Raw genomic sequence first — 27,816 nt, 5'->3', positions numbered from 1 at the left:
ATTATTAACTATATGTCATCCTCTCGACGAAAACATACCCATTACAAAATGAGAAGACGAAGCAAAATTCGTTGAGCTGTTGGTACATATTGCACAAATACACGATTGGTATCACAAATTGACTACAACGTACGCGAGCCAAACACTTCGTCGTCGCACGCAATCTGTTTTACGGGAACGAGAACCAGCACGTTGAAATAGGAGCGATAAAATCTCGCGTTTAGAAAAGTAAACAAATAAGCTGCTCCTCCAGACACAACGTTTTAAATGTTCCGATAATCTAAATATGAATAATTCTAAATGTAAGTATATCAGCTCGTTGTGCATTAGCTGAAAAACGTAAGACGTAAGAAAAATAGGCGTTTAACGGTCAGTGTAAAATTGATTGCGTGTGACATACGCTTAACTAAAGGTTCTTATTTCCTAATATTAAAACTTTAATATTAAAATATCGAAACTTTCCTTACGAGAATAATACCTATCCGAAATAATACTTAATATTTTGCTAACGCGATTATCTACATATAACACTAAAATTAAGATTTTTGGTTTTTTTGCATTACGCTAAACCATATTAAATAAGTTCTCTATGCAAAACTGGACCAACGCGGACAGTGTGTCACTACGGCAGAATTGCATTGATAATACTGGCACAGTGAGGCAATGACCTTAGGATTCTCTCTAAATAACTAAGAGTAGTTATTAACATATTTATCTGGAAAACTATATAATCATTTACGTCGCGTAAGTAATTATTATTTTGTTTATCCTATACTAGAGATGGGTGATACAGTCTGAAAGTATCGATACGCATCATGAATGAAAATATCGTCCATCTTTATCCTATACCATCAATCACTTCCACTTAATTCCTATACACGGAAAACTAATATTGCAGACCAACATTTAAAAAATAAAACTTTTAAGAAAGGAACATGTTGCTACAGCATCTCGACAATATTGCAAAGAAGACCAACATTTAAAAATAAAACTTTTAAGAAAGAAAACATGTTGCTACAGCATCTCGACAATATTGCAAAGAAGACCAACATTTAAAAAATGAAACTTTTAAGAAAGAAAACATGTTGCTACAGCATCTCGACAATATTGCAAAGAAGACCAACATTTAAAAATAAAACTTTTAAGAAAGAAACATGTTGCTACAGCATCTCGACAATATTGCAAAGAAGACCAACATTTAAAAAATGAAACTTTTAAGAAAGAAAACATGTTGCTACAGCATCTCGACAATATTGCAAAGAAGACCAACATTTAAAAAATGAAACTTTTAAGAAAGAAAACATGTTGCTACAGCATCTCGACAATATTGCAAAGAAGACCAACATTTAAAAAATAAAACTTTTAAGAAAGAAAACATGTTGCTACTAAACTGATCTGACTCTTACGCAAAAAGATAAATATTCATATTAATTACTGCATCGTTTACAATCTAACGTACGTTTTCCAAAGGCACGTTTTCAAAAGGCACGTTTTCTTTTTCTTGTTCTTTGTTTCTCGTCATACGTTATTCCTTGGCATGGGCTAACCATATTTTAATCGAAGCTGAAATTTGGTCCTCTGTCACATCAACAAATGATTTTCGTATCACACCTGAAAAAATAACATTTTTATTGTTTATTATTTCTAAATAGTAGAACAAATATGTCTATGCTAATTTAATTTTTGTATAATATTATTAGATTTTTAATAATTTAAATTCAGTTACAAATAATTATATGCTCTATCTCTAATATACACAAAAGATACTTTAATATATCAATATTGATAAATGTTTTTATTAATTAATAAATTAATAAATTATTAGAAAATATTTAGGAACATATCTTTCAACTTTTACAGGAATTATAGCATTCATTAATAAAAAAATACAAATTGTTTTTAATATTTTACTTACTTATAATTATTTTGCAAATTTCTAATTTGGAAAATATTTGTTTCTTTTTTGCACCATACCAACTGTACTTCATCGCCAGGTCATTAGAAATCATTAGTTTCATCAGTCGCAAACATGATGTTTTCATGTTCTCACATAATACAAATGCCAGTTGCGTCGTCTGAAATATTTGTAAATATTTGAAACAATAAAAAAAACGTACAAAGTATAGAATGTATGGAAATTTTATAATATTAAAAATTAGACATTTGATTACTTACCATTTCACTTCGATAAGATGCATTATTTTTAATTTTGTTTCCATCGCTTCAAGATCGTTTTCATCCTTCAATGGCAGATCTTGAAAAATATCAATTTTTTGTCTTTCTTCCGTTTCGAAAGTACCAGTTGAAAGTTTGTCAACGCGCTGTTCAATATTTTTTATGGCCGTGAGCATGGTATTTATTTTCATGTTCATATCCGTTACTTTTCGAATTAATATTGTGTAGGACTGTTTGATTCTAAAAAACATTCAAAACAGATTCCATTTATGTATGAAAGAAAAGATAACATTTTCAGAAATTCTACAAATTAAAAATATGAAAAAATGTAATTTGAACTACAAATAAAAAATATGACGCAAAATTTTTTCAGAATAAATAACATTACAACTCAAATATAGATAATAATCGTAAGTAAAATAGGAACTATTCGCATACTTACTTCGTTTACAATTGTCATTTGGTCCTAGTACTTTAGTCTTCTTTGCTGCTAACGACATTACTGAAGCATTAACCTTATCATTATCGCCATCATCACATGATTCTTCATCTTCAGAAATATTTTTATTTTGTGGACCTAAATGTAATAAAATAATATTACCATTACTATTTCAATACAATTTTAACATACTGATCTCACATTTACCTACATATAAAACTACAATTACTAGATTAACAATATGAAAAATTCATGAATAATTGTAAAATATAAAGTAAAATAAAAATTTTACTTGTATACTAACCTTTATTAGAGGTCAAGCTCGGACTTAATACAACATCATTATCTTCATAATCTCGCTCATTACTTCAATATAAACTTGGTCGTCTTCTTTTTCTTCTTCTATTTGATAATTCCTAGACCCACCGGGTCTAATGTAGCCAGAACCAACAACTGGTGGTGGATCTAAAAGTAATGAAACAATGTAACCATTGTATATTGTTGTATATCAACGCTTACAGCAGAGCTTTATTAGACACGACTTGTCTCTAGTGAGAACAGAACAGAACAGGAAGATACATAAAAGGAAGAGAAAGAGGGCGCTCTCCATCGTACACCCATTTCCGGTAAAGTGCGTACACTCATCTCGATGAAGCGCGTAGTTTAAACAAACAAAATATCTAATTGTACATAGCACTACCAACATGAACATAAGAATATTAATATAACATAAAAATATCGAACTCTAACTCAATACTCCCACTAGTTTGATTATTTTTTTTTTTACAGTCAATCGCTAAATTACTTTATTTGCAAATCACTACGTAACTTTAATAAAGTTTGCTTTGGTAGTGCCTTAGTAAATATGTCGGCTAGTTGTTCTTCACTCTTGACGTAGCTAATCTCGATCTCGCCTCCATTGACCTTTTCACGAATGAAATGGTATCTCACATCGATGTGCTTCGTCCGCTTGTGTAGTTCTGGATTATGTATAAGCTTGATGGCGCCTTGATTATCAACGTTAAGCACTGTTGGTCCTTCTTGCCTTAAACCAACGTCGTTTAACAAGCGCCGTAACCAGATTGCTTCCTTCGTTGCCTCGCTTGCAGCAATATATTCGGCCTCAGTGGTCGACATTGCTACAATAGACTGTCTTCGGGTTGTCCATGATATGGCACCACCGGCCAATGTAAACACAATGCCGCTTGTTGATTTGCGTGTGTTAACGTCGCCAGCATAATCTGAATCGCTATATCCAATTAATTTTGCTTCTCCAGTTCTTTGATATTCGATGCCGACGTCTAGTGTATTCTTTATGTACCGCAGAATTGTCTTGACTGCTTGCCAGTGCTCTCGAGACGGATTTGTCAGAAACCTGCTAACATTTGCAACTGCAAACATGATGTCAGGTCGCGATACGACTGCTGCAAACATTAACGATCCAACAGCCTCACGATACGGTACTTTTGCCATCAATTCATTCTTTTCATCATTCGATAACTCGACTAATGGATTGTTCAGTTGTGCAGGCACTGCACACCCCTTCGCATCAGCCATTCCAAATTTGTCGATTACTCGTGTTAGGTATGCTTTCTGCGTAATCTTCACGTTGCCTTCATTACTTCGCTGGATTTCTAGACCAACAAAATAGTCTCCTTTACCAACCGTTATCTCAAATTCATTATGTAAGTACTCTAGAACTTTGTTAATTACTCGGAGAGTCTTTGCAATTAATAGACCATCGTCGACATATAGGCCCAGTAGAACCATCTCGTTGTCAATCCAACCGCAGTAAACACAGTTGTCAGCCTCACTTGCAACAAAGTTGAATTTCTCCAGAAATTCTCGGAAACGTTTGTTCCACTGCCTCGGTGACTGCTTCAGTCCATAAAGCGATCGTTGCAATTTGACAATTTTTCCTTCGTCGCCGGTTCCTTCAGGCAGTTTCAAATAAATATCCTCTTCAAGTGCACCATTCAAAAAGGCCGTCTTAATGTCAAACTGACCAATCTTCATTTCGTTGATCGCCGCCATAGCCAACAATGTCCGAATCGATTCATATCGAACTACAGGTGCGAAAGTTTCGATATAATCAATACCTTCACGTTGCGAGTACCCACGTGCTACCAATCGCGCCTTGTATCTTGTCACGTTGCCTTGTTCATTTCGCTTCCTTGTAAACACCCAACGAGCGCTAATTGGTTGACGATTCTTTGGTAATTTGGCCTCGACCCAAGTTTCCATTTTAACTAGTGCACTGAGTTCGTTATCAATAGCATCTTTCCATTTCGATGCATCATCCCGAGACATTGCCTCCGAATATGTTCTCGGCTCCTCAAACTCGACCATATGAGCTTCATAACGAAACGGCTTCTTAATTGTACTTCGATCTCGTAATGCACGCTGTTCTGACTCTTCAACTTCGTCATTACTTGCACCTGCTGCGTTGTCAGTAGATTCTTCTGTCAACTCATTGCTCGAATTATTATCTACTTCAATGCTAAATGTTGGCTGTGTCCATCCGCTGCTCACGTCTTCGTACTGATCTTCATGAAAAGTTGCGTTGGTCGATATTGTCATTTTCTTCGTGATCGGATCAAATAGACGAAGATAATTCGGTCGTAGCCAACCATAATCTTCTTTACCGCTTTTGGTTTCCATTTTGTCCGCTTGATTACCGGTACGTGTTCAAAAGCTGTAGAACCAAACGTTCGAATGTGATCGAGTTTCGGCTTTTTGCCAGTCCATTCTTCAAACGGTGTCGATCCAATTGTTTGATTAGTTGGCGTACGGTTTAACAAATATACAGCACAGAGTACCGCCTCTGCCCATAATTCCTCGTCGAGATTCTTCGCGTATAACATCGACCTTGCCATCTCGACGATTGTTCGATTATCTCGTTCACAGCGCCCGTTTTGCTCCGGCGTATACGGTGCTGTCCTCTGATGTTCGATTCCACATGCCATTAAATAATCAGAGAACTCTTTGTTGACATACTCGAGTCCATTATCGCTGCGTAGAACCTTGATGCGGCGCTCCCACTTGTTTCGACCCATGCTTTGAATTTTGTAAATTCATCGAGGACATCATTCTTGTGCCGTAGAAAGCGAACTCTTCGGTAGCCGGTTGCATCGTCTTTGAATAATACAAAGTACCGCTTCTGTCCCACAGACATCTTCGGCATCGGTCCACATACGTCGCTATGTATCATCTCTCCCGGCTTATAATTTACCTTGCCATCGATTGTCTTAAATGAACGCCTGTGCGCCTTTCCATATGCACACGCCTCGCAGTTGATCTCAGCCTTCGTAGGAATCGCCAGCTTCTTAATGTCGCCACGTCGAACCAATTCTCGCATTGCGCCAATACTAATATGGCCTAATCGTTCGTGCCATCGTTTCAATTCATCAGTCACAGCGTTTACCTCAATAGACTTCCTTGGTTCAAATGCACATCGATATAGGTTGTTATTTGTTCTAGTTGCCACAATAATGCATCTCTCGTTACGCCAGAATTGCATTTGATTACCGTCCGTCTGTACATTTACGCCATGCTTCTGTGCCGCTCCCACTGAAAACAAGTTCCGCCGAAGTTCCGGAACGTAATAGACATCTTGGAGCTTAACGTTTATTACTTTACCTTTTACATAACTGGCAACTCTAATATCGCCACGGCCTCTTACCATCAATGTAGAACTGTCGGCTAATGAAAGTGCTGTTTTCTCTTCGATGAAAGAGGTAAATATTTCACGTTGTGATGCCATATGTACAGATGCACCGCTGTCAGCAATCCAGTCACCGCCGTTTGACACAAAGTTAACCTCTTTAACCTCTACATTGCATGTCTCATCGCTGTTCTCCTTTTTGGACTTGTTAGTGGCTGGTTCATCTTTATTTGACTTATCGTTCTTCTTTGGCGCTCGACATTCACGTGCAAAGTGACCTATCTTCCCACAATTGAAGCATTTAAATGTTGATTTGTCTCGTCGGCCACTAACCTGTTTCTTGGATGGCTGTTCCTCAGTCTTCTTCTTCTTTCCTTTTCCAATGTTATTCACCTCGACAGTCAAATCACTAATATCCTGCGACGTCTCCTCCTCTAGTAGTAACTGACATAGATCGTCGATCCTCTTGTTTGGGTCACGATTGCTGCGCCAATTGTCCCGACATGATGAAACTTCGCTGGCAAACCATGCAATAATTTTGCCATAACTGCAGCATCGCTCGGTTTCTCATTCAGCTCCTCAAGCCGTTTTGCCAACAATCTGACTTGTGCGATGTGTTTGGACATAGGCTTTGATCCATCATACGTGTAATGATAGAATGCGTCATTGGCCATCATCCTGCTTGACGAGTCAGATTTTTCGTGTACTTGCGCCAGCGTCGTCCACATCTCGCGCGCCGTCTCACAAGCCATAATGTGATCTAGTTCGCTGGATTCAATCGAGCCACTGATAATTAATTCAGCGATTGTATTCTTTGTCGTCCATGTCCTGAAATTCGCTGCATCCCCTACATCTGGTTTTATTGCAACTCCATTCACATGCTCGAAGACACCGTTCAGCTTCATAAATCGCTCGATTGTAAACCGCCACTGTCGATAATTCCCATCGCGGAGCTTCTCTATATTCGGCAGTTCAACCTTTGCTGTTCTAGTTTCTGTGGCCATCTTTTCAATGCTTAGCCTCACTCACTATGTCACAGTTACTCTATGACGTTGTAGCGTTACCGTTACCGCTCCCAATATGGCGGATCTTGGTTATCTTGCCGCTTCGCTTGGCTCACACCCAAAAAAAAACGGTCAATCTGCTGTCCCAGACAAGCAAAATTAACGTCCAACACTCTGACCCACAATCTCTCAATATTCACGCGCAGTGGAAGCGTGCTGGGCCCATAACCTGTTGTATATCAACGCTTACAGCAGAGCTTTATTAGACACGACTTGTCTCTAGTGAGAACAGAACAGAACAGGAAGATACATAAAAGGAAGAGAAAGAGGGCGCTCTCCATCGTACACCCATTTCCGGTAAAGTGCGTACACTCATCTCGATGAAGCGCGTAGTTTAAACAAACAAAATATCTAATTGTACATAGCACTACCAACATGAACATAAGAATATTAATATAACATAAAAATATCGAACTCTAACTTAATATATATATTATTTATACAGTTTTCAGATAGATAGGCTGTGTTCAGCGAAAAAAGCAGCTCACTGAGTGCTCACTGAGCTGCTTTTCCGCTGAACGTAGCCATAGATATCTAAAATATAGATATACTCAGTTATAAACCCAAGATAGCCACTTATAAATTTTTTGTGTAAATCTCATTTCAACAAAAATTATACTTACGAAAATCTTTCTTTCCTACATTGTAGTGATTGTTTGATGCAGTATTTTCCATTGTCTTTGTACTCTGTCTCTTATCATATGATCTGTCATCAAAACCTGAAAATCATACAACAATACGTTACTGAAACATTATTCTATTATTTTTTAGTGTATTAATATATATATATATATATATATATATATATATATATATAAGCAAATGTCCCGACTGATTCATAAACGCCCAGCCCAAACCCCTAAACTTAGAAACAGGAAATTCGGGGAGTATATTTTTTCCGTTTAAGCTAGTGCTTTATAAAGTTCTTACTTTTTTGTGCATTTCCGGTTTTTTTCAAATGAATATTTTGTTTGAAAACTTCGGTACTTTTGGCATGCTGTCTAATATAATACTGTCATCTGACAGTTCAATATCATTGCTGCTCATTGATGAGTTCATATCTTTTTTAGCTCTATTTTTTCTTGTTCTTTTACGAGATTCATCTTTCTCGGTATTTGATGTAAGATCAGACTCTTCTTCGGCTCGTTTCAACTTTTGTCTTGCCACGTCATAACTCACTGCAACAAAATAACATAATGGAAATAAAAACATGTACCATTGTCCTATAATTATTAATAGACATCAACAAACATTAATATTGCATGTGGAAAACAAATAATAATACACATATATTTCAGAAACAAATATAATGTTACTTACTATATGTCCCATATATTTTTCGAATGGAACATTTTGTCCATGTAGATTCCGGCTCCTCCATACGTTTAACTGCTTTGTCGTGTCTTGCAGTACTAGTGTAAATAGGCCAAAAGGCTTCCGTCAGATCTTTAGTCAACCAATTCTTTGGAACTACTGAGAGTCCATCTTCAAATTCAACGACTACGTACATCTTCATCGTGCCAGCAATTCTGTTTCAATACATATTACATTTTGCTATGTATCAATGGAAAAACTGCATATTTGTCATTTTCATGCGGCAACTTCACATATTTTCTAATAACATTTTTTAATGGCCACGATTTCAATTCTGAGCATGAGTGCACATTATAAATTCCAAGTAATGATGATGGACAAGGAATATTATATAGGTCGTTTTTTTCTAAAAATTCGCGACCTACAATGACTGGAATATTTCGCTCTGAACAGTGTGCTATATTTTCTATACATACAATGGCACCACAATTTAAGCCGCAACAACTATCCGCGAGTGTCCAGCTTTCAATGTAATTCCGTTATACTTCACAATTTTATATTGTGGATTGTTACAATTGGAAACAAGTGGACCATCATAATGCAAATTTGTTAAATTTGGATGTACCAAAACAGAATGTGATGAAAGAGAAGTTGATAGTGATAAATCCGAGTTTATTTCTTTTTCAAAATATCTCCGCACAACTTGTTGTAAAGGTCTCTCTGTTTTCCTAATATATTTCTTCAATGTTTTCATATAATTTTCAAAGAGCATCGGCAAGCCCCCTGCAAAAAATGCCCGTTTTCGGTACCTCGATTTTTGAAACTTTTTTTATGCCAAATGGTTACTTATGATGACCCAATAATCCCTGCAAAATTTCAAGAGGAGCATACGCCCCGTTTAAGAAATATAGGGGGTCAAAGTTGACCATTTCCAATCAAAAAATATAGCAGCTTCACATTTATACTCCAATAATAATGTCCAAAAAGTTCAGCCGAAATAGTTCTTTTAAGATTTTTGGCTGCTGATTACGAATCTGAAGTCAGATTTTAAAAATTCAAAATGGCGGATCCAATATGGCGGACTGATTTTTTCAAAATTCATCGGATTCACTTGAAACTCGTTACTCGGGGGGTTTTGGGGTCGCTGATTACGAATCTGAAGTCAGATTTTAAAAATTCAAAATGGCGGATCCAATATGGCGGACTGATTTTTCTTAAATTCATCGGATTCACTTGAAACTCGTTACTCGGGGGTTTTGGGGGTCGCTGATTACGAATCTGAAGTCAGATTTTAAAAATTCAAAATGGCGGATTCAATATATCCAACAAAGGCAAGATGTAATAGACAATCCAGCCAGCAAAGGCAAGTTGTAATAATCCAACCAACGAAGGCAAGATGTAATGCATAATCCAGCCAGCAAAGGCAAGATGTAATCGACAATCCAGCCAGCAAAGGCAAGTTGTAATAATCCAACCAACGAAGGCAAGATGTAATGCATAATCCAGCCAGCAAAGGCAAGATGTAATCGACAATCCAGCCAGCAAAGGCAAGTTGTAATAATCCAACCAACGAAGGCAAGTGTAATGCATAATCCAGCCAGCAAAGGCAAGTTGTAATAATCCAACCAACGAAGGCAAGATGTTACATATATTGGATATATTGGATCCGCCATTTTGAATTTTTAAAATCTGACTTCAGATTCGTAATCAGCGACCCCCAAAACCCCCGAGTAACGAGTTTCAAGTGAATCCGATGAATTTAAAAAAAATCAGTCCGCCATATTGGATCCGCCATTTTGAATTTTTAAAATCTGACTTCAGATTCGTAATCAGCGACCCCAAAAACCCCCGAGTAACGAGTTTCAAGTGAATCCGATGAATTTTGAAAAAATCAGTCCGCCATATTAGATCCGCCATTTTGAATTTTTAAAATCTGACTTCAGATTCGTAATCAGCGACCCCCAAAACCCCCGAGTAACGAGTTTCAAGTGAATCCGATAAATTTTAAAAAAATCAGTCCGCCATATTGGATCCGCCATTTTGAATTTTTAAAATCTGACTTCAGATTCGTAATCAGCGACCCCCAAAACCCCCGAGTAACGAGTTTCAAGTGAATCCGATGAATTTAAGAAAAATCAGTCCGCCATATTGGATCCGCCATTTTGAATTTTTAAAATCTGACTTCAGATTCGTAATCAGCGACCCCAAAACCCCCCGAGTAACGAGTTTCAAGTGAATCCGATGAATTTTGAAAAAATCAGTCCGCCATATTGGATCCGCCATTTTGAATTTTTAAAATCTGACTTCAGATTCGTAATCAGCAGCCAAAAATCTTAAAAGAACTATTTCGGCTGAATTTTTTGGACATTATTATTGGAGTATAAATGTGAAGCTGCTATATTTTTTGATTGGAAATGGTCAACTTTGACCCCCTATATTTCTTAAACGGGGCGTATGCTCCTCTTGAAATTTTGCAGGGATTATTGGGTCATCATAAGTAACCATTTGGCATAAAAAAAGTTTCAAAAATCGAGGGTACCGAAAACGGGCATTTTTTGCCGATGCTCTTTAAATGCAGTAAAGTTGTCAAGCGGTCCAATCTTTTGACGTCATCAACAAGATGTACAAAACTGTGAATATTATGTGACATATTCTCAATACCATATAGTTTCTTAAATGTCTCAATAAAGAAAAATATCAAATCTTGCGCATAATTTATGTATTGATTTTTTTAATCTGGTGAAGAAAGAATGCGAATAATCACATGTAGCGTCAGAAAGTTGATATATACGTTTTTTTAATATAGATTTAAAAGCCAGTGGACCCGTGTATAATAATATCAGTCGATATTCTGTAGCTTTCCATAATTTCACACAATTCAGTGCTCGTGGCTTTCTTGCAAATTCTACAGGTATTGCAGGCTTTAACAGTGTTATTAAACGTGTAGAAATTTCTTCAACAGCTCTATTTTGTAGTCGATAATCCAATTTTCCAGAAAGCCATAAATATATTATTTTGCGTGCATTGATTTGTGGGAAACATATTCGGTTTCCTACATATTCTCCTTTTGTTTCACACTTAGTACAGCTGGAATAACCGGAATGTCCTTTTACACACATAACAAATGCTTTCGCTGGAGTATCACAAATTAAAGCCTCAAGCCTGCAATTTATATTACGACCATTAATGATAATACCGTTTTCGCACATATCTTTAGCCTCGTCAACAAATTGCTTCAAAAAATCATTGGCATTTGTCGGTTTTTCATATCCATGATAAAGTCCAATTACAAATACATTATCATATGTGTTGAGAATTGAATAAATGCGAGCTGAAAATTCTCGAACTTCGACGAGACAGCAAGCATTATTCGAGAACGCTCGAAAGGCTCCAAATCGCGACGGTTTCCTCCCCCCCCTTTTTTTGTGTGTTTTCGAGCAAACGGCACAGGTGTTTCTCGCGTGATCGCAAGCACCGCGACCAATAGACGATTTGGAGCCAATGAGCGTTTCTCACGTCACCGAATTCCTCGACGCGAAGCTCCGGCCGCGATCCCTCGCCTGCTCCGTCCGGGACGGCAGTGAGCCATCATAACTCGCACGCGATACATTGATCGACGGCGAGAAAACGGAGTAATGTAGCGAGTGCGAAATCGCGAGTGCGAAGTCCAGTGTAACCCACTTTAATAAAGTTGACTGACTGTTATTTCGTGTACTCATTTTGTACTTTCCACGGCGCGCACCGCGAAAACGTCGAGCGGTCCACTAACATTTAATGGTCCTTCGAGCCGGATCGTGATAAAAGACCGGCATAGACAGTTCGACCGCCTCAAAAGTGCTCGCGTTGTGCTACGCCGAGATTGACGAATCGGCGCGCCCGCTCGACTCGCTCGAAAACGGAGTTCGCCGCCTACGCGTTTTCGACTCCGTGGCTCGCTCCGAACATTGAGCGCTCTGCACCCGCTCTCATAAAGATTGGTGCCTTGTGATTTTGTGAAGTGCTTCGGAGGCTCCTGCGGGACCTCCAGCAAACGTATCGTGCTCATCATGCTTTTGTACGCATCCGCCGCCCGACGGCGCCCTGCTTTGCGACGTGCTATACGTCCCTGCCTCCCGCGAGTACCTGCTACTCGCCGCGGAGTCGCACACCGAGACGTGCCAGACGTCCCTGCCTCCCGCGAGTACCTGCTACTCGCCGCGGAGTCGCACACCGAGACGTGCCAGACGTCCCTGCCTCCCGCGAGTATCGCCCTGCTACTCGCCGCGGAGTCGCACACCGAGACGTGCCAGACGTCCTTGCCTCCCGCGAGTATCGCCCTGCTACTCGCCGCGGAGTCGCACCGAGACGTGCCAGACGTCCCTGCCTCCCGCGAGTATCGCCCTGCTACTCGCCGCGGAGTCGACCACCGAGACGTGCCAGACGTCCTTGCCTCCCGCGAGTATCGCCCTGCTACTCGCCGCGGAGTCGCACCGAGACGTGCCAGACGTCCCTGCCTCCCGCGAGTATCGCCCTGCTACTCGCCGCGGAGTCGCACACGAGCGTCTTCGCTCGACAAGAAGATTGACACGCAAGTGTCTGAAAGATTTCTACACGATCCAGACATCTGCTCAACATGTCTTCGGATCTCGAAAATCTACTCATTGCTCAAGGCAATGCGATTGACCAGCTACGACGGTCGCTGATTAACTTCAAAAAGCTTCCCAAGGCTCAGGTCACTCTCCCTAAGACGAAGGGGAGACTGACGAATTTGGAGGGTCTCTGGGAAAAGGTGCAAGCCCTCCATGTCCAGCTGCTGCAGACGGCTACGGCGGAGGAGAAGAAGTCGACCCACTACTTCAAGGACGAGGAATTTCTTGCCGCCGAGGACGCCTACCTCGACGCGACGGACCACCTCCACGAGGTCATCGGTAAATTAAGTAGCGACGCCCCGAGCGCGCCGTATCGAGGTAACGAGTCTTCTTATCGCGACGCGCACTCCGGAGTGTCATTGCATCTGCCTCGTATCTCGCTTCCGAACTTTTCTGGTGCTTTCGCTGAATGGGAGAATTTTCGCGGAATCTTCGAGTCTCTCGTAGCAAACAGTGAATCGTTGACAAGAACGCAAAAGTTACATTATCTGAAAGCGAGCCTCTCCGGCGAGGCCGCGTCGTTGATTAATAACATTCAAATTTCTGACGCGAACTACGAGGCAGCGTGGCTACTTCTTACCGACGAATACGACAACCGCAACGCGATTATTCACGCGCATATCCATTCGTTCGCCGACTTACCGAAAATGAAAAACGAGAACGTGACCGAGTTGAAAAAACTTCGCGATAGTGTGTCCGCATCTCTCGCCGCGTTAACGAATCTCGATCGTCCGGTCGATATGTGGGACGACCTCCTAGTTTATATTATCTCGCAAAAGTTCAGTCCGCGAACGCGCAATGAATGGAATCTTAAACGAGGCAACACGGATGCGTACCCTACGTATAAAGAGATTCATGACTTCATGACTCTTCGCATTCGCGGTCTCGCGGATTACCCTTCGCAATCCGAATCTGCGTCAAATAGTGCGCGCGGTAATAGAGCTCGTGCTTCGGTGAATACGGTTTCGCCCGTCAAATGCGTCCGTTGTTCCGGAAACCACGGTCTTGCAAAGTGTAATAAATTTCTAAGTCTGTCGGTCGAGCAGCGTCGACTCGCCGCGCGACAGCATAAATGTTGCTTTAATTGTTTGAGAACCGAGCATTTTTCAAACAATTGTCCGAGTAAAGGACGGTGCAATCAATGCCACCAAGCTCACCATTCGCTGCTTCACCGCGAGGGTACGGAAACTGGTACTAAAAGTACGCTTTCCGCGATTAATTCGCCGTCCTCAGCTCCGTCAGCTGTGTCAGTCGCCGCTGCCTCCGAGTCACCGGCCGCGCCCTCAGCGTTCGTTCAAAACGTGCATGCTACTCGAGATTTTGTGAAACAACCGCCTCATGTACTTCTCGCCACTGCGTATGTTAGTTTAAGTACAATCGAGGGCCGCACATTTAAAGTACGTGCACTACTAGATCAAGGCTCGACATACAGTTTCATATCAGAATCTCTTTGTCAGACGATGCGAACCAGGCGTCATCGTGCCGCGTTGAAGATACATTGTTTTGGAGAAAAATTTAATGGAGTCGCGCGGTCACAAGTTAATCTTGCTCTCGCGCCCTGCGACAAACAGGGACCGATATTTCCCTTCTCGGGTTACGTATATCAAAGAATTACTTCTTATACAGCCTCTCAACAGAAGCCGGCCGCAATGTGGCCACATCTACGCGATTTACCTTTAGCAGATCCTGATCCCTCATGTAATCACCCGATTCATGTATTAATCGGCGCGGATTTATACGGGTCTCTGCTACTCGACGGTCTACGTCAGGGCCCGGTCGGCACTCCGACGGGCCAGCTTACAATTTTCGGATGGATCCTCTCCGGTCCCGTCGGCTCTGCGCGCCCGGCCGGAGAGTCCGCTTCTGTCCTGAGTTGCGTATCCTGCGAGGATACGAATTCCTTAATTCAAAGTTTCTGGGAGGACGAACGTATCCCCTCTCGAACTCCTCTCACCGAAGAGGACGAACGTTGCGAGAGGCATTTTGCGACGACTCATTCTCGCGATTCACAAGGACGCTACATTGTGCGTTTGCCGTTCAAAAACGGCCCCCCTCGCGTCGGCGACACATTCCGAAAGGCTTCCTTCCTGTACTCCAATATGGAGCGCCAACTCGCGCGGAAACTAGAAATCGCCGCGCAGTATCACGATTTTTTAAGAGAATACGAATCGATGGGGCACATGGAGTCGGTGCGGGCAGACGAGCGCCCCCCTTACCCCCCGATATACATCCCGCATCATTTTGTTTTACGCGAATCGAGTACAACGACCAAGTTACGCGTCGTGTTTAATGCCTCTAGCGCATCGACCGACAAAACCTCGCTCAATGATTTTCTAATGGCGGGACCTAAACTTCAACAAGACATCGCCGCGATAATCCTGCGCTGGCGACTCTTTCGGTACGTGTACATGGCTGACATTGCTAAAATGTTCCGACAAATACTCGTGCATCGGGATGACGCGGACTATCAACGAATTCTTTGGCGCCCCCCCGACAGTCTGTTGATTCGGCTTTACCGCTTACTCACCGTGACCTACGGGCAAAAACCTTCGCCTTTTCTCGCACAGCGCTCCCTTATCCAATTAGCTCGCGACGAAGGTAAAGACTTCCCCGACGCGGTCAATATAATCGAAGAGTCGACCTACGTCGATGATGTTCTTTTCGGAGCAGACGACCTTCTGTCTCTGCTCGAGAAGCGCAAGCAACTCGTGGGCATAATGAATCGCGGATGTTTCCCCCTGCGAAAATGGGCCGCGAATTCAGCCGAACTTTTGACGGATATTCCAGAGGACCAACGGGAATCCTCGGACTATCCGATCAACCACGATGACACGCTCAAGGTCCTCGGCCTGTCTTGGTCTCCGCGCGATGACTCGTTTCGTTTCGTAATTTCGCCATACGCCGTGACAGTTCATACTAAGCGCTCCGTTTTATCGTTTATTGCAAAGCTGTATGACCCCCTCGGCTGGGCGTCACCGATAGTCATCGCGGCCAAGATGTTGATGCAGGAGCTCTGGCTCCGTAAAATTGATTGGGATGCTCCCATCCCCGATGATCTTCTGCATCAGTGGATCAATTATGTTTCAGACTTGCCTAATATTAGCAAAATACGCATTCCTCGATGGACAGGGATGCGTCAAGATAAAATCGATGTTGAATTGCACGGCTTCGCGGACGCCTCCACTCGCGCTTACGCCGCGGTAGTTTTCCTCCGAATCGTGCATTCTCCCTCTAACATTCAAGTCATCCTCCTCGCGGCCAAAACGAAAGTCGCGCCATTGAAAACCGTTAGCGTTCCACGCTTGGAACTTAACGCCGTCGTTCTATTAATTCGATTGATAGAATGGGTAAGAAACACCACGGGCTTGATGCGAGCTCTCTTATTTGGATGGACTGATTCCCAAATCGTATTAGCTTGGCTTCTACAACATCCATCCCGCTGGAATTCCTATGTCGCGAACCGCGTCTCCGAGGTGCAGACGCGCCTTCCGACCGTACGTTGGCAACACGTTCGCTCCCAGGAAAATCCTGCCGACTGCGCGTCGCGCGGCTTTACTGCCGCCGATCTCGTCAATCATGAATTATGGTGGTCGGGGCCCCGGTGGCTTAGCTCGACCACGGCCTCGTGGCCGATCCCCCCGACTCCGACTGAAAAGGACATTTTACAAACGGTATCTTCCGAAGCGCGTAAAGCTACCGTTCATCTCGTCGATTCAGCTCTTGAGTGGGATCTGCCCACCTCCTGCTCGAGCTGGATCCGACTTCTTCGTATTATCGCGTACAGTCGGCGTTTCGTTCGGAACTTAAAAAATAAAGTCGCCTCTTCGGTGATCGTCAAGTCTCCCTTGACCGCAGAGGAGATTCACGAAGCCTCCGTCTTTCGGCTTCGATCGGCACAAGCGACTTGTTTTTCGGATGACTTGAAGGCTTTGAACGCTCACGCCGCTGTATCGCGATCAAGTTCCTTACGCTCTCTCCACCCCTTTATCGGGAAAGATAAATTAATCCGGCTTGGCGGGCGGCTCGAAAACTCCGCGCTGAGTTACAATGAGCGACACCCCGTCATACTTGCTAGACATCATATTGCCGAACTTTTGATCGATCAAGCACACCGACGCTCTCTCCATGGAGGGACTAAACTCACGCTTAGATGTCTCCGTCAAAATTATTGGTTAATTTCCGCGCGAAGCATGATCAAATCTCACATTCATAAATGTGTTACATGCGTTCGACATTCCGCGAAAACTCCGACGCAATTAATGGGTGATCTCCCGAGTCCCCGAGTAAATCCTGCTCCTCCGTTCTCTCACACGGGCATAGATTACGCCGGACCTATGAACATTACCCCCGTTGTCGGTCGCGGTCAAAAGGGGAGCAAACACTACGTCGCGGTGTTCGTTTGTCTCGCCACTAAGGCGATCCACCTCGAAAGTGTGGAGGATTACTCCACCGATGGATTCCTCGCGGCATTTCAACGGTTTGTCAGTCGCCGCGGACTGCCATCGGACATGTACAGCGATAATGGCACGAATTTTGTGGGTGCTGACCGCGAGCTCCAACGCAGCTTCCGCGCGCTTGTGAACAACCCCTCCCTTAAGGAAATTCTCGCTAACGACGGCGTACGGTGGCATTTCGTGCGGCATTCCCTGCGGCACCACATTTCGGCGGGCTTTGGGAGGCTGGAGTGAAGAGCTTTAAGCACCATCTCAGGCGAGTGACTGGTGCTCGCACTCTGTCTCGCTCCGAATTCGTTACGCTTTTATGTAAGATAGAGGCTTGCTTGAACTCGCGACCGATCTCTCCACTTAGCGACGATCCGTCCGATTATACCGCTTTGACACCTGGTCATTTCCTTATCGGCCGACCGCTCACGAGCGTACCGGAGGAATCCGTCCTCGAAATCAATGCGAATCGGTTGTCGCGATGGCAACACGTACAATTAATGCTCGAACAGATCTGGCGTTCTTGGTCGTCGGACTATTTACATTCATTGCAACAGCGCGTGAAATGGACCGAATCTCACGATAATCCGAAGGTTGACGAGTTAGTTTTACTTAAGAGTAACCTACTCCCTCCTTCAAAGTGGGAACTCGCAAGGATTCAGCAAGTCCATCCCGGACTTGACGGTCGCGTTCGCGTCGTCACATTACGCACCGCCAATTCCGAGCTAAAACGACCAATAACCCAGATCTGTCGGTTGCCCGCGTCTATCAGTCCGCCGGGAACCGCGGAATCCCGTTAGAATTAAGCTCGTTCGTTTTTCATTAGATTTAAGGACATTGTAAAAATAGGTTAAGTTCTCAAATGTATATATTGTATATAACGCTTTGAACCAAAACGTTCCCACGCTCCTCTATACGACCTTGTCAACCCCCGTTCGTTTCGCATTCCGTCGAATGCGAGGCGGGCGGCATGTTGAGAATTGAATAAATGCGAGCTGAAAATTCTCGAACTTCGACGAGACAGCAAGCATTATTCGAGAACGCTCGAAAGGCTCCAAATCGCGACGGTTTCCTCCCCCCCTTTTTTTGTGTGTTTTCGAGCAAACGGCACAGGTGTTTCTCGCGTGATCGCAAGCACCGCGACCAATAGACGATTTGGAGCCAATGAGCGTTTCTCACGTCACCGAATTCCTCGACGCGAAGCTCCGGCCGCGATCCCTCGCCTGCTCCGTCCGGGACGGCAGTGAGCCATCATAACTCGCACGCGATACATTGATCGACGGCGAGAAAACGGAGTAATGTAGCGAGTGCGAAATCGCGAGTGCGAAGTCCAGTGTAACCCACTTTAATAAAGTTGACTGACTGTTATTTCGTGTACTCATTTTTGTACTTTCCACGGCGCGCACCGCGAAAACGTCGAGCGGTCCACTAACAATATGGAAGAACTGAACCTAATATAGGCCAGAACTGTTGTGATGACGATTTCGACAGTGGTAATCCATCAACATTAATAGTTATTTTCACACAATCAATATTATCCTTTACGGATGTCAATATATTTAATACAGATTTAAATAATCCAAAATGGTGATATATTCCCGGTGTTACTGTGCGTATCTCTTGTTGTCTCGGTGTTCTTAGAAGTGATCGTGCATCTATCGACAATTTTGAAAAACAAGAGTGTTGTTTTAATATGTGAAGTAATGCTCTCAGAGCAGTATGTGAGACTTGATGCTCTGTAGCCCAGACAGCAAGGATATCTTTAAAATCGCTATCTGTTGTATTTGCATTTTCAGATGCCACATAAGGTATTGAGTCACAATAAATGTTTATAGGAGATTGTTCTGAATCCGATTCGTTTAACTGTCGACATTCGTCATTTTCATATGCTGCAGATATATTATTCTCAATTTGTTCATTAATAGTGCCATTTTCAATTGCATGTGTTTCTTTACGTTTATGTTTTGTATGTAAATACATTCTAGAATCATTTTTTAAATATTCTGATTTTTCATCATTATCACTATGTGATGATACAAACGTTGTTTGGCGTTCCGCCTTGTAAAATAATTGTAAATAGGTCATACTTAGTTAAGTCATAGTTAGTTAAGTCATAGTTACCCTGTATCGCTTAGTATTCTCGCGCGAAACGTCGGCGGATCGCGAGCAGTTCAATCATGCGACTCACCTGTCGGTGCTGCCATCGCCCATCCGCCGACGACATCCACTCCCCCCGAAAAAGGGAGCAACTACTCGCCCGCGGCACATTTCAGGACCGCGGGCACTCATCGTTAAGTCGACCTACGGATCACATCGTCTCGGAGCCGGGACGACCGGCACGAAATCGCCCCGCCGCCTCGCTATACCAGGAGTGTGCATTTCCCCGGCTGCCTTTCTTTCCTGCCTGCTCTATTGCTTGCTATCCACTGCTTGCTTGCTTGCACGTGTTTGCCTGCCGCACGCCGAACGAGACGAGACTCACGGAGCGGTCACGAGTTCAGAGGACAGAACGAGGCCCGGTGGATTCCCGGGGACGACGGCCGACACGGTGAGTCGCTTTGCTTTCTTTCGTTGCATGCGCTTTGCCATCGCGAAAACGAATTGTGAGGGAACTGATAGTCCCTCTGGTCCTTCGAGTAACTTTCGCACCTTTCGCATCCGGGGCCTGACACCCCCCCGAGCATTTGGTCCTTCGAGCCGGATTCTCGCGATAGTGAATACCGCCGACCTTTCGCTCGTTTCTTAAGTAGTGATTAGTTGATAGTTTAGTGCGCTATTGCTTTAACGATCGATCGGTGTCGCGAATCATTACGCCGCGATATCTCTCGATTGCAGTTTCGTCTCGCGACGAGAATACGCGCGCGGGATCTTGCGCGTCATTGTCGTTGATCGCTCTTGTCGTTAATTCGCTTTCTTCGCACAATTGCACTGACAACCAATCGGTGGCTAATCATTCGCCGCGATATCTCTCGATTGCAGTTTCGTCTCGCGACGAGAATACGCGCGCGGGATCTTGCGCGCCATTGCTGTTAATCGCTCTTGCCATTAAGTGTTCTTGTGTTAAACAAATCGTCATTTTCGTAATAGCTTCGCGCAACGCATTAACGATTCATCGGTGCTGCTAATCGTCGTACGCCGAGAGATCTCTCGTTCGCAACTCCACGTGGTGCTTCGCGACGAGAATCCGAGCGCTGAATTGTCATTACACGCCATGGTCGTTAATCGCCCCCGTCGTTAATTGTTGATGGTTCGTACGCGCGATTGCATTGACGATTAATCGGTATTGCTGCTCCTTCGTCCGCCGCGGTATCTCTCGATCGCAATCTTCACGTAGTTTCGCTTCGCGACGAGAATACACGCGCGGAGTCTGTCGTGCACGCCATTGTCGTTGATCGCTCTTGCCGTTGAATTACTCTCGCGTCGATCAAATCGTCATTTTCGTTATAGTGCGAACAATACGATTTATACACATTATAGTTGAAGACTATTCTCTCGCGAATATTCTCGAGCTAACCATAATTATTCGCATAACTGTCGGCGGCCTTGGCGCTCGGTCACGGGCCGACCGCATGTACACACTTTTTTCTAAAGGGACTCGCGCTCCACAATAACGCGCCGTTCGATCCCTCGTAGATGCTGTGTCTGCTTACAGCTCGACTCAAAACACACATTATTTCCGATCGTAGGAATTCTCGTTAATACATTGTCGTCGACCGAGAGTACTGTTAGTGGGCACTGTCCCCGGCATAATAATATATTTCGTGTCATGTGCAGCTGGAACTTCGATTTAAATAAAATGCATTGCTCGTCGTAACCGGGTACCTGCGCCGATCTAACGATACAACTATCTTATTGGGAATTGTACAATCCTTGCGTGCGATAGGCTGCCTTCCCGCCTCCTTGCGTTCGCGTTTCCCGATTCGTGCGTGAATCAAATTTTCGATATCGCGAATAATACGATTTACTACATTGTATAGAAGAATATTCTCTCGTGGATATTCAGTCGTGCCTTCGTGTAGGCATTCGAACCGGGCCATCCGTTATTCGTCACCTTGGCGGGCGGAACAGTGTTGTTGTTTCTAGCATTCCGAACTCGAAGCCTATTGTGCTTCGGTATATTATCGTGCGGAATCGGTTGCCATTGCCTCGAGCTCAAGTTAGGCTTTTGCCGTCCTTCAACCGTTCCTGCTCCGTATATCCTAAATCGACTCTTCGATCACAATTGTTTGCTATTCGCGGTCTTGCCCTTGTCGTAGTCACTCGCTTACTATGCGCTAGATCTAAAGTCGCGCCACTTAGGCCTATTACAATACCCCGTATGGAGCTCTGTGCAGCTCTATTACTATCCAAGTTGATCGCTTACGTTCGTCAGGTCCTTCAGCGACATATTAACATGGATGACGAATATGCTTGGTCGGATGCCGAAGTCGTCCTTGCCTGGATTCGCTCGTCTCCACAACGGTGGAAGACTTTTGTTCGCAACCGCGTTGCCCGCATTCAGGACAACGTACGGGTCTCGGCTTGGGGCCACGTCGACACCGAGTCCAATCCGGCGGATCATTGCTCCCGTGGCCTTTTTCCCCGCGATTTAGTGGCTAATTCGATGTGGTGGGGAGGCCCCGCGTGGTTGGTAGCGTTCGAATCCCGAGCCGAACCTGTCGTTTCCGAGACGTTTCTTCCCAGCGAGGAGGAAGGAATCGTGTCGCTCGTCGCGCTCGATCCACCTAACTCCGTATACTCGTTACTAGATAGGGTTTCGTCCTTAGACAAAATTTGTAGGATAGTTGCGTATATTTTAAGATTTACGAATCGTTCTAATGCCAAGCCGGTGCCCGCGACCTTGGCCGTGGATCAATTCGAGTCACACTCCGCGTTGTTAGTTTTAGTGAAAATCGCGCAATCTGAAGTCTTCTGCGAGGAGATAGATCGGCTTAAAGGCGGGAAGAGGATCCCCAAGCCTCTACTCAAACTCGCTCCCTTCCTTGATCCTACGGGCGTTCTCAGGGTGGGCGGCAGGCTCGTCAAATCGGGGCTGTCTTTCGAGGCCAAGCACCCTGTTCTACTACCTAATAAACATAGGTTAACTGAACTCGTCGTTGAACAGGTGCACCGTGCCCACCTTCACCCGGGTAGGCGCGCGCTGCAATACTTACTCGCTCAACAATTCTGGATCCTCGGAGTCCACCGCGCAATCCAATGCGTACTCTCGAGGTGCTATAAATGTTTCCGCGCGAATCCGCATGCTTCCCAACCCGTCATGGCGAGTCTACCGGTCGAAAGGGTCAGTCAGGCTAAGCCATTTTCGATAAGCGGCGTTGATTTCGCGGGACCGTTCACGATGGTCACTCGTCGAGCTCGGGGAGTCTTCTCCTTCAAGGTGTACGTGTGCCTCTTTGTTTGCTTCGCGGTTAAAGCAATACACTTAGAAATAGCCTTTTCGTTGTCCACGGACTCCTTCCTCGCGGCGTTGCGACGCTTTGTGGCCCGACGCGGACGATGCTCGCTCTTGTATAGTGACTGTGGCACGAATTTTGTGGGAGCCGCGCGGGAGCTCGAAAACCACATGTGCCTCGCGGCGGAGCGAGAGAAGATAAAATGGTCATTCAATCCTCCCTCCGCGCCCCATTTCGGGGGCCTCTGGGAGTCGGGAGTCAGGTCGTTTAAAACACACCTTCGCCGGGTGGTGGGGGACCAAATCCTATCTATCGAAGAATTTACTACGGTCGTCGCGCAGATTGAGTCCGTGCTGAACTCCAGGCCCCTCTGCCCTATGAGCACCGATCCCTTGGATCTCGAAGTCTTGTCTCCGGGCCACTTCCTCACGATGGAACCCCTCGTGGCCGTCCCCACTCCCGACGTAACTCCGTTGCCCATGAATCGCTTGGGGCGATGGCAACTCGTTCAGCGGATCCACCAAGACTTCTGGAGGCGCTGGCACAATGAATACCTCCATACGCTGCAACAGCGCCCCAAGTGGTGGACCTCCGCCAATCGGCTCGACGTCGGGTCGTTAGTCCTCATCAAGGACGACAATACGTCCCCGCTACGATGGAAACGGGGACGCGTGGAAGCGCTACACCCGGGTAGCGACGGCGTCCCGCGGGTCGCCACGGTCCGAGTGGCGGATGGCTCGATCTCACGCCCCCTGGTGAAGCTGTGCCCCTTGCCGTTGGGCGCTTCACCATGGGCGGCGGAGACGACTTGTTAAAATACACTGCGTGTATTTGGTGGGCGGGATGTTTGGCGTTCCGCCTTGTAAAATAATTGTAAATAGGTCATACTTAGTTAATCGTATTTAAAAAACTATCATATATAAGTTCTGATTCTTGTGCAGCTAATCGACACAAGTGCCGTTTTGATACACATGCAATGTCTTTTCTAGGGCAATTTCGTTTCATTATATGTCTGTGAAATAATATTATATTAATCAGTATTATTTGAAGAGGGAGACAGATTATTAATATTTTCAGAGTTTTATTATCTTATTTTTAGTTGATATTGTACTGTTTTATAATTTTTATATTATATTATATATAATATATTATTAATTAGTATAAATTCTATTAGAATTATGCATCGTTATTTTAAATAACAATAAAAGTATTAAGATTAAAAATATATGCAAATGTAATATTTTAAAAATGTCTTAAGGATGTTCTGGAGACACCGTCCCAATCAAAAGTATGCAGAAAATATTTAAAACATCGATATTAATTCTCCAGGGATACAAAGACAAAAAAATGTATACAAATAGCAAATCTAATAGAACGTAAAAGACATAGATTCAGTGACCGTAAGGCTGGTTCTACGATCAGTCGTATGTCGAAGTCGAATGTCGGAACGTAACCGATGGTCCAATAAGTAAAAATCGTTTTCGAAAAAGAAAATCTCTCATTGAATCATCGGCTACGTTCCGACATCCAACTATGACACACGACTGATTGTAGAACCGACCTAAATAACTGTTACTACACTGTTGGAAAATTTTTGTAAGTTTGTTAGAAAAGGTCCTTGTTAAAATTTTTGTGTAAATAATCAACACATACATGTGTAGATTTAACATATGCCTGCTATGTTAATTGAACTAAACAAATTAAATATGTAAAATTATTAAAATAATTTAAAGAATATGTTAAAGTAACACAATTTGAATGTATTTATTAAATGTGTTAAAATTTACAACAAAAGAGTGTTGATTTTACTCTATAACAGAAGTGGGAATAAAAATTTACAAAAAAAGAATGTTGATTTTATCTTACAATCTTAATTTCAACATAAAAGTTATATTAATTGTACACATAATTAACCTCAAATTATAATCAGAATTACATTTCTTTTCTGTTGAAATATTTTAACATAGTATTACGTTTTAACATAGTATCGGTGTTACCATTTAACACATCCATATTATGTTAAATTAACACAAAAATTTGAGTGGACCGTTTGGGACATGCGATTTATGTTATATTTAACACAAATTTTCCAACAGTGTACTATTTCTTTTCCAAAAAACAACTTTTTATCTAAATTGTAAATCAATCTCAAATTTAGCCCCGAACTTTGAAAGACAATACAGAATATGGTATATTTTCATTAACATCGTAGCATTTGCGAAAGGAATAAAATCGAGTGAGAATCTGTACAAATATTAACGTCACTCTTGTTATCATATTTTTCAGAGTCGACGATCGGCGTTTCCCCTGTTTATCTTGCACGGACGTACACGGATGTGTCTCGTGTGTCGTCCTGAAATATTTTTGAAACGTTGCTGACGCAACGTTTTGCCTTTTGTGCATTTAATTTCTACATTTATAACGAACGAAGAAGATTGGTAAGTTTATTACAATAATACGTAATAATAGTAGATGTGCAAACTATTAAAAAAAGAATGAAATCGAATGAGAATCGGTATTGAATATTACATAATGTTATTGAATACAACATTATTTTACTTTAGTATTTATCGTTTTTTGCCTAATTATTTCAATTACTGCAGCATTAAGTAAATATAAAAGTATATTTTATTATATATAAAGTAATAAAATATACTTATATATTTATGTAATACTTCAGTACTTAACTGAAATAATTAGGCAAAAACCAATAAATATAAAAAGAAAATGATGTTATATTAAATAACATCATGTAATATTCAATACTGATTCTCATTCGATTTCATTCCTTTTTTAATAGTTTGCACATCTACTAATTACGTATTATTGTAATAAACTTACCAATATTTTCCGTTCTTTACGAATGTAGAAGTGAACGAAAGGCAAAAGCGAGAGGCTGACGCAACGTTTCAGCACGACACACGAGATACGTCCGTGTAAGATAAACGGAGGAAACACCGGTCGTCGAGTCTGAAAAATATAATAACAACAGTGACATTAATTTGTGCCGATTCTCGCTCGATTCACTATTTACGAATTATGATAATAAACTTACCAATATTTTCCGTTCTTTACGAATGTAGAAGTGAACACGAAAGGCAAAAGCGAGAGGCTGACGCAACGTTTCAGCACGACACACGAGATACGTCCGTGTAAGATAAACGGAGGAAACACCGGTCGTCGAGTCTGAAAAATATAATAACAACAGTGACATTAATTTGTGCCGATTCTCACTCGATTCACTATTTACGAATTATGATAATAAACTTACCAATATTTTCCGTTCTTTACGAATGTAGAAGTGAACGAAAGGCAAAAGCGAGAGGCTGACGCAACGTTTCAGCACGACACACGAGATACGTCCGTGTAAGATAAACGGAGGAAACACCGGTCGTTGAGTCTGAAAAATATAATAACAACAGTGACATTAATTTGTGCCGATTCTCACTCGATTCACTATTTACGAATTATAATAATAAACTTACCAATATTTTCCGTTCTTTACGAATGTAGAAGTGAACGAAAGGCAAAAGCGAGAGGCTGACGCAAAGTTTGAGCAACGTTTTAGGACGACACACGAGACACGTATCCGTATACGTGCTGTCGTACGTTGCTGTCGAACGGAGACAGCCGTTTCTCGCACTCGCGGATCGTTTCCTCGTTCGCGTGCACATACGCGAATAATGACCGAATTAATAAAGACGGGGCCAAAGAAGCCGCGGAAGGTTATGTCGACGAGACCGTCGCGCACATGGACACTATGGACAGCCGTTTCTCGCACTCACGGATCGTTTCTTGTCCTCGCGCGCTTCTCGCTTGCGTGCACGACACAACTTCGACAAGATGTCCGACCGCCGACGTCCGACTTCGTGTTCGTGGCTTCGTGCCCGATCGACTCTCATCGGGGCGACTTCGGCTCGCCTAGCGCGCGCATCAACACGCCGCCTTCGGACTTAGCCGATTCGGCGTCGTCGCGCGGTGAAAGCGCAACACGCCGCGAGCGGACTTTATCTTCTGATCCGTATTAATTTATATATTCTGAGTAGTATACGAGAATGTGCGAAAAATAATATACTACTGTGAGATATTACAAGTACATCCTGAGAATTTACGAAAAATAATATACTACTGTGAGATATTACAAGTACATCCTGAGAATTTACGAAAAATAATGTACTATTAGAGATGTTATAGAAATGTTCCAGGTATATTATATACGGTACGTATATGTACAGTACGAGTACAGAACATTCGAATAATATCATGTGCTGTATGGGTTACTACTAGACGCTTTCAACTACTAAGCAAACCTGCTCGCAATCCTATTTGAGGAATTAATTCTTTTATTAATTTTTCATTTAGAGCGAGTAGTCTCCTCATACTACTTATTTTTTGACCTAAGAAAAATAAGAAATAAAAGTAACTACTTGTATAGAAACGTGCAACGTTTTTGGCATTTCTGCATTGAACAAAAGAAGGCACAATATCTGCTTGCAGCACATCCAGTAATATCAAAATGCAAACGCAACTCTATTTTAAAACATGCACTGACAAAAATCAAGGATTCAAAGTTAACCTGACTAAATACGTTTAATTTACAATCACGTTTTTAATTGAATTATTTTATATTTAAGACAAGCATAATAATATTAACAAATTCGTGTAATTTACAACAATATGATTTTATTGATACATTG

General features: G+C 42.8%; 1 protein-coding gene and 1 pseudogene across 1 annotated transcript; one reads left to right on the top strand and one right to left on the bottom strand.

The window, feature by feature from the left end:
- Positions 1–1,168: 1,168 nt before the first annotated feature.
- LOC139786072 (uncharacterized) lies at positions 1,169–27,087 on the bottom strand (annotated as a pseudogene).
- On the top strand, positions 13,269–18,580 carry LOC139786074 (uncharacterized). Its single transcript, XM_071725237.1, has 4 exons — positions 13,269–13,563; positions 14,911–16,631; positions 18,053–18,327; positions 18,553–18,580. Exons 1-4 carry the CDS (start codon positions 13,269–13,271, stop codon positions 18,578–18,580), a joined length of 2,319 nt encoding a protein of 772 aa, XP_071581338.1.
- Positions 27,088–27,816: the final 729 nt, after the last annotated feature.

Source organism: Temnothorax nylanderi, unplaced genomic scaffold, assembly GCF_030848795.1.
Source record: "Temnothorax nylanderi isolate EJ_2023f unplaced genomic scaffold, tnyl_v1.0 TNYL_tig0948_pilon, whole genome shotgun sequence".
NCBI classification, from domain to species: domain Eukaryota; kingdom Metazoa; phylum Arthropoda; class Insecta; order Hymenoptera; family Formicidae; genus Temnothorax; species Temnothorax nylanderi.
Note: the sequence above shows the minus strand (reverse complement) of the source record. Positions and strands in the feature narration are given on the sequence as shown.

Excerpts from the sequence above, each read along its gene's own strand:
- LOC139786074 (XM_071725237.1), top strand. The coding sequence starts at position 13,269 with ATGTCTTCGGATCTCGAAAATCTACTCATTGCTCAAGGCAATGCGATT. Across the intron at positions 13,564-14,910 it reads CCACCTCCACGAGGTCATCG|CCTCTCAACAGAAGCCGGCC; the intron begins GTAAATTAAGTA and ends CTTCTTATACAG. Across the intron at positions 18,328-18,552 it reads GATAATCCGAAGGTTGACGA|ATTTAAGGACATTGTAAAAA; the intron begins GTTAGTTTTACT and ends GTTTTTCATTAG.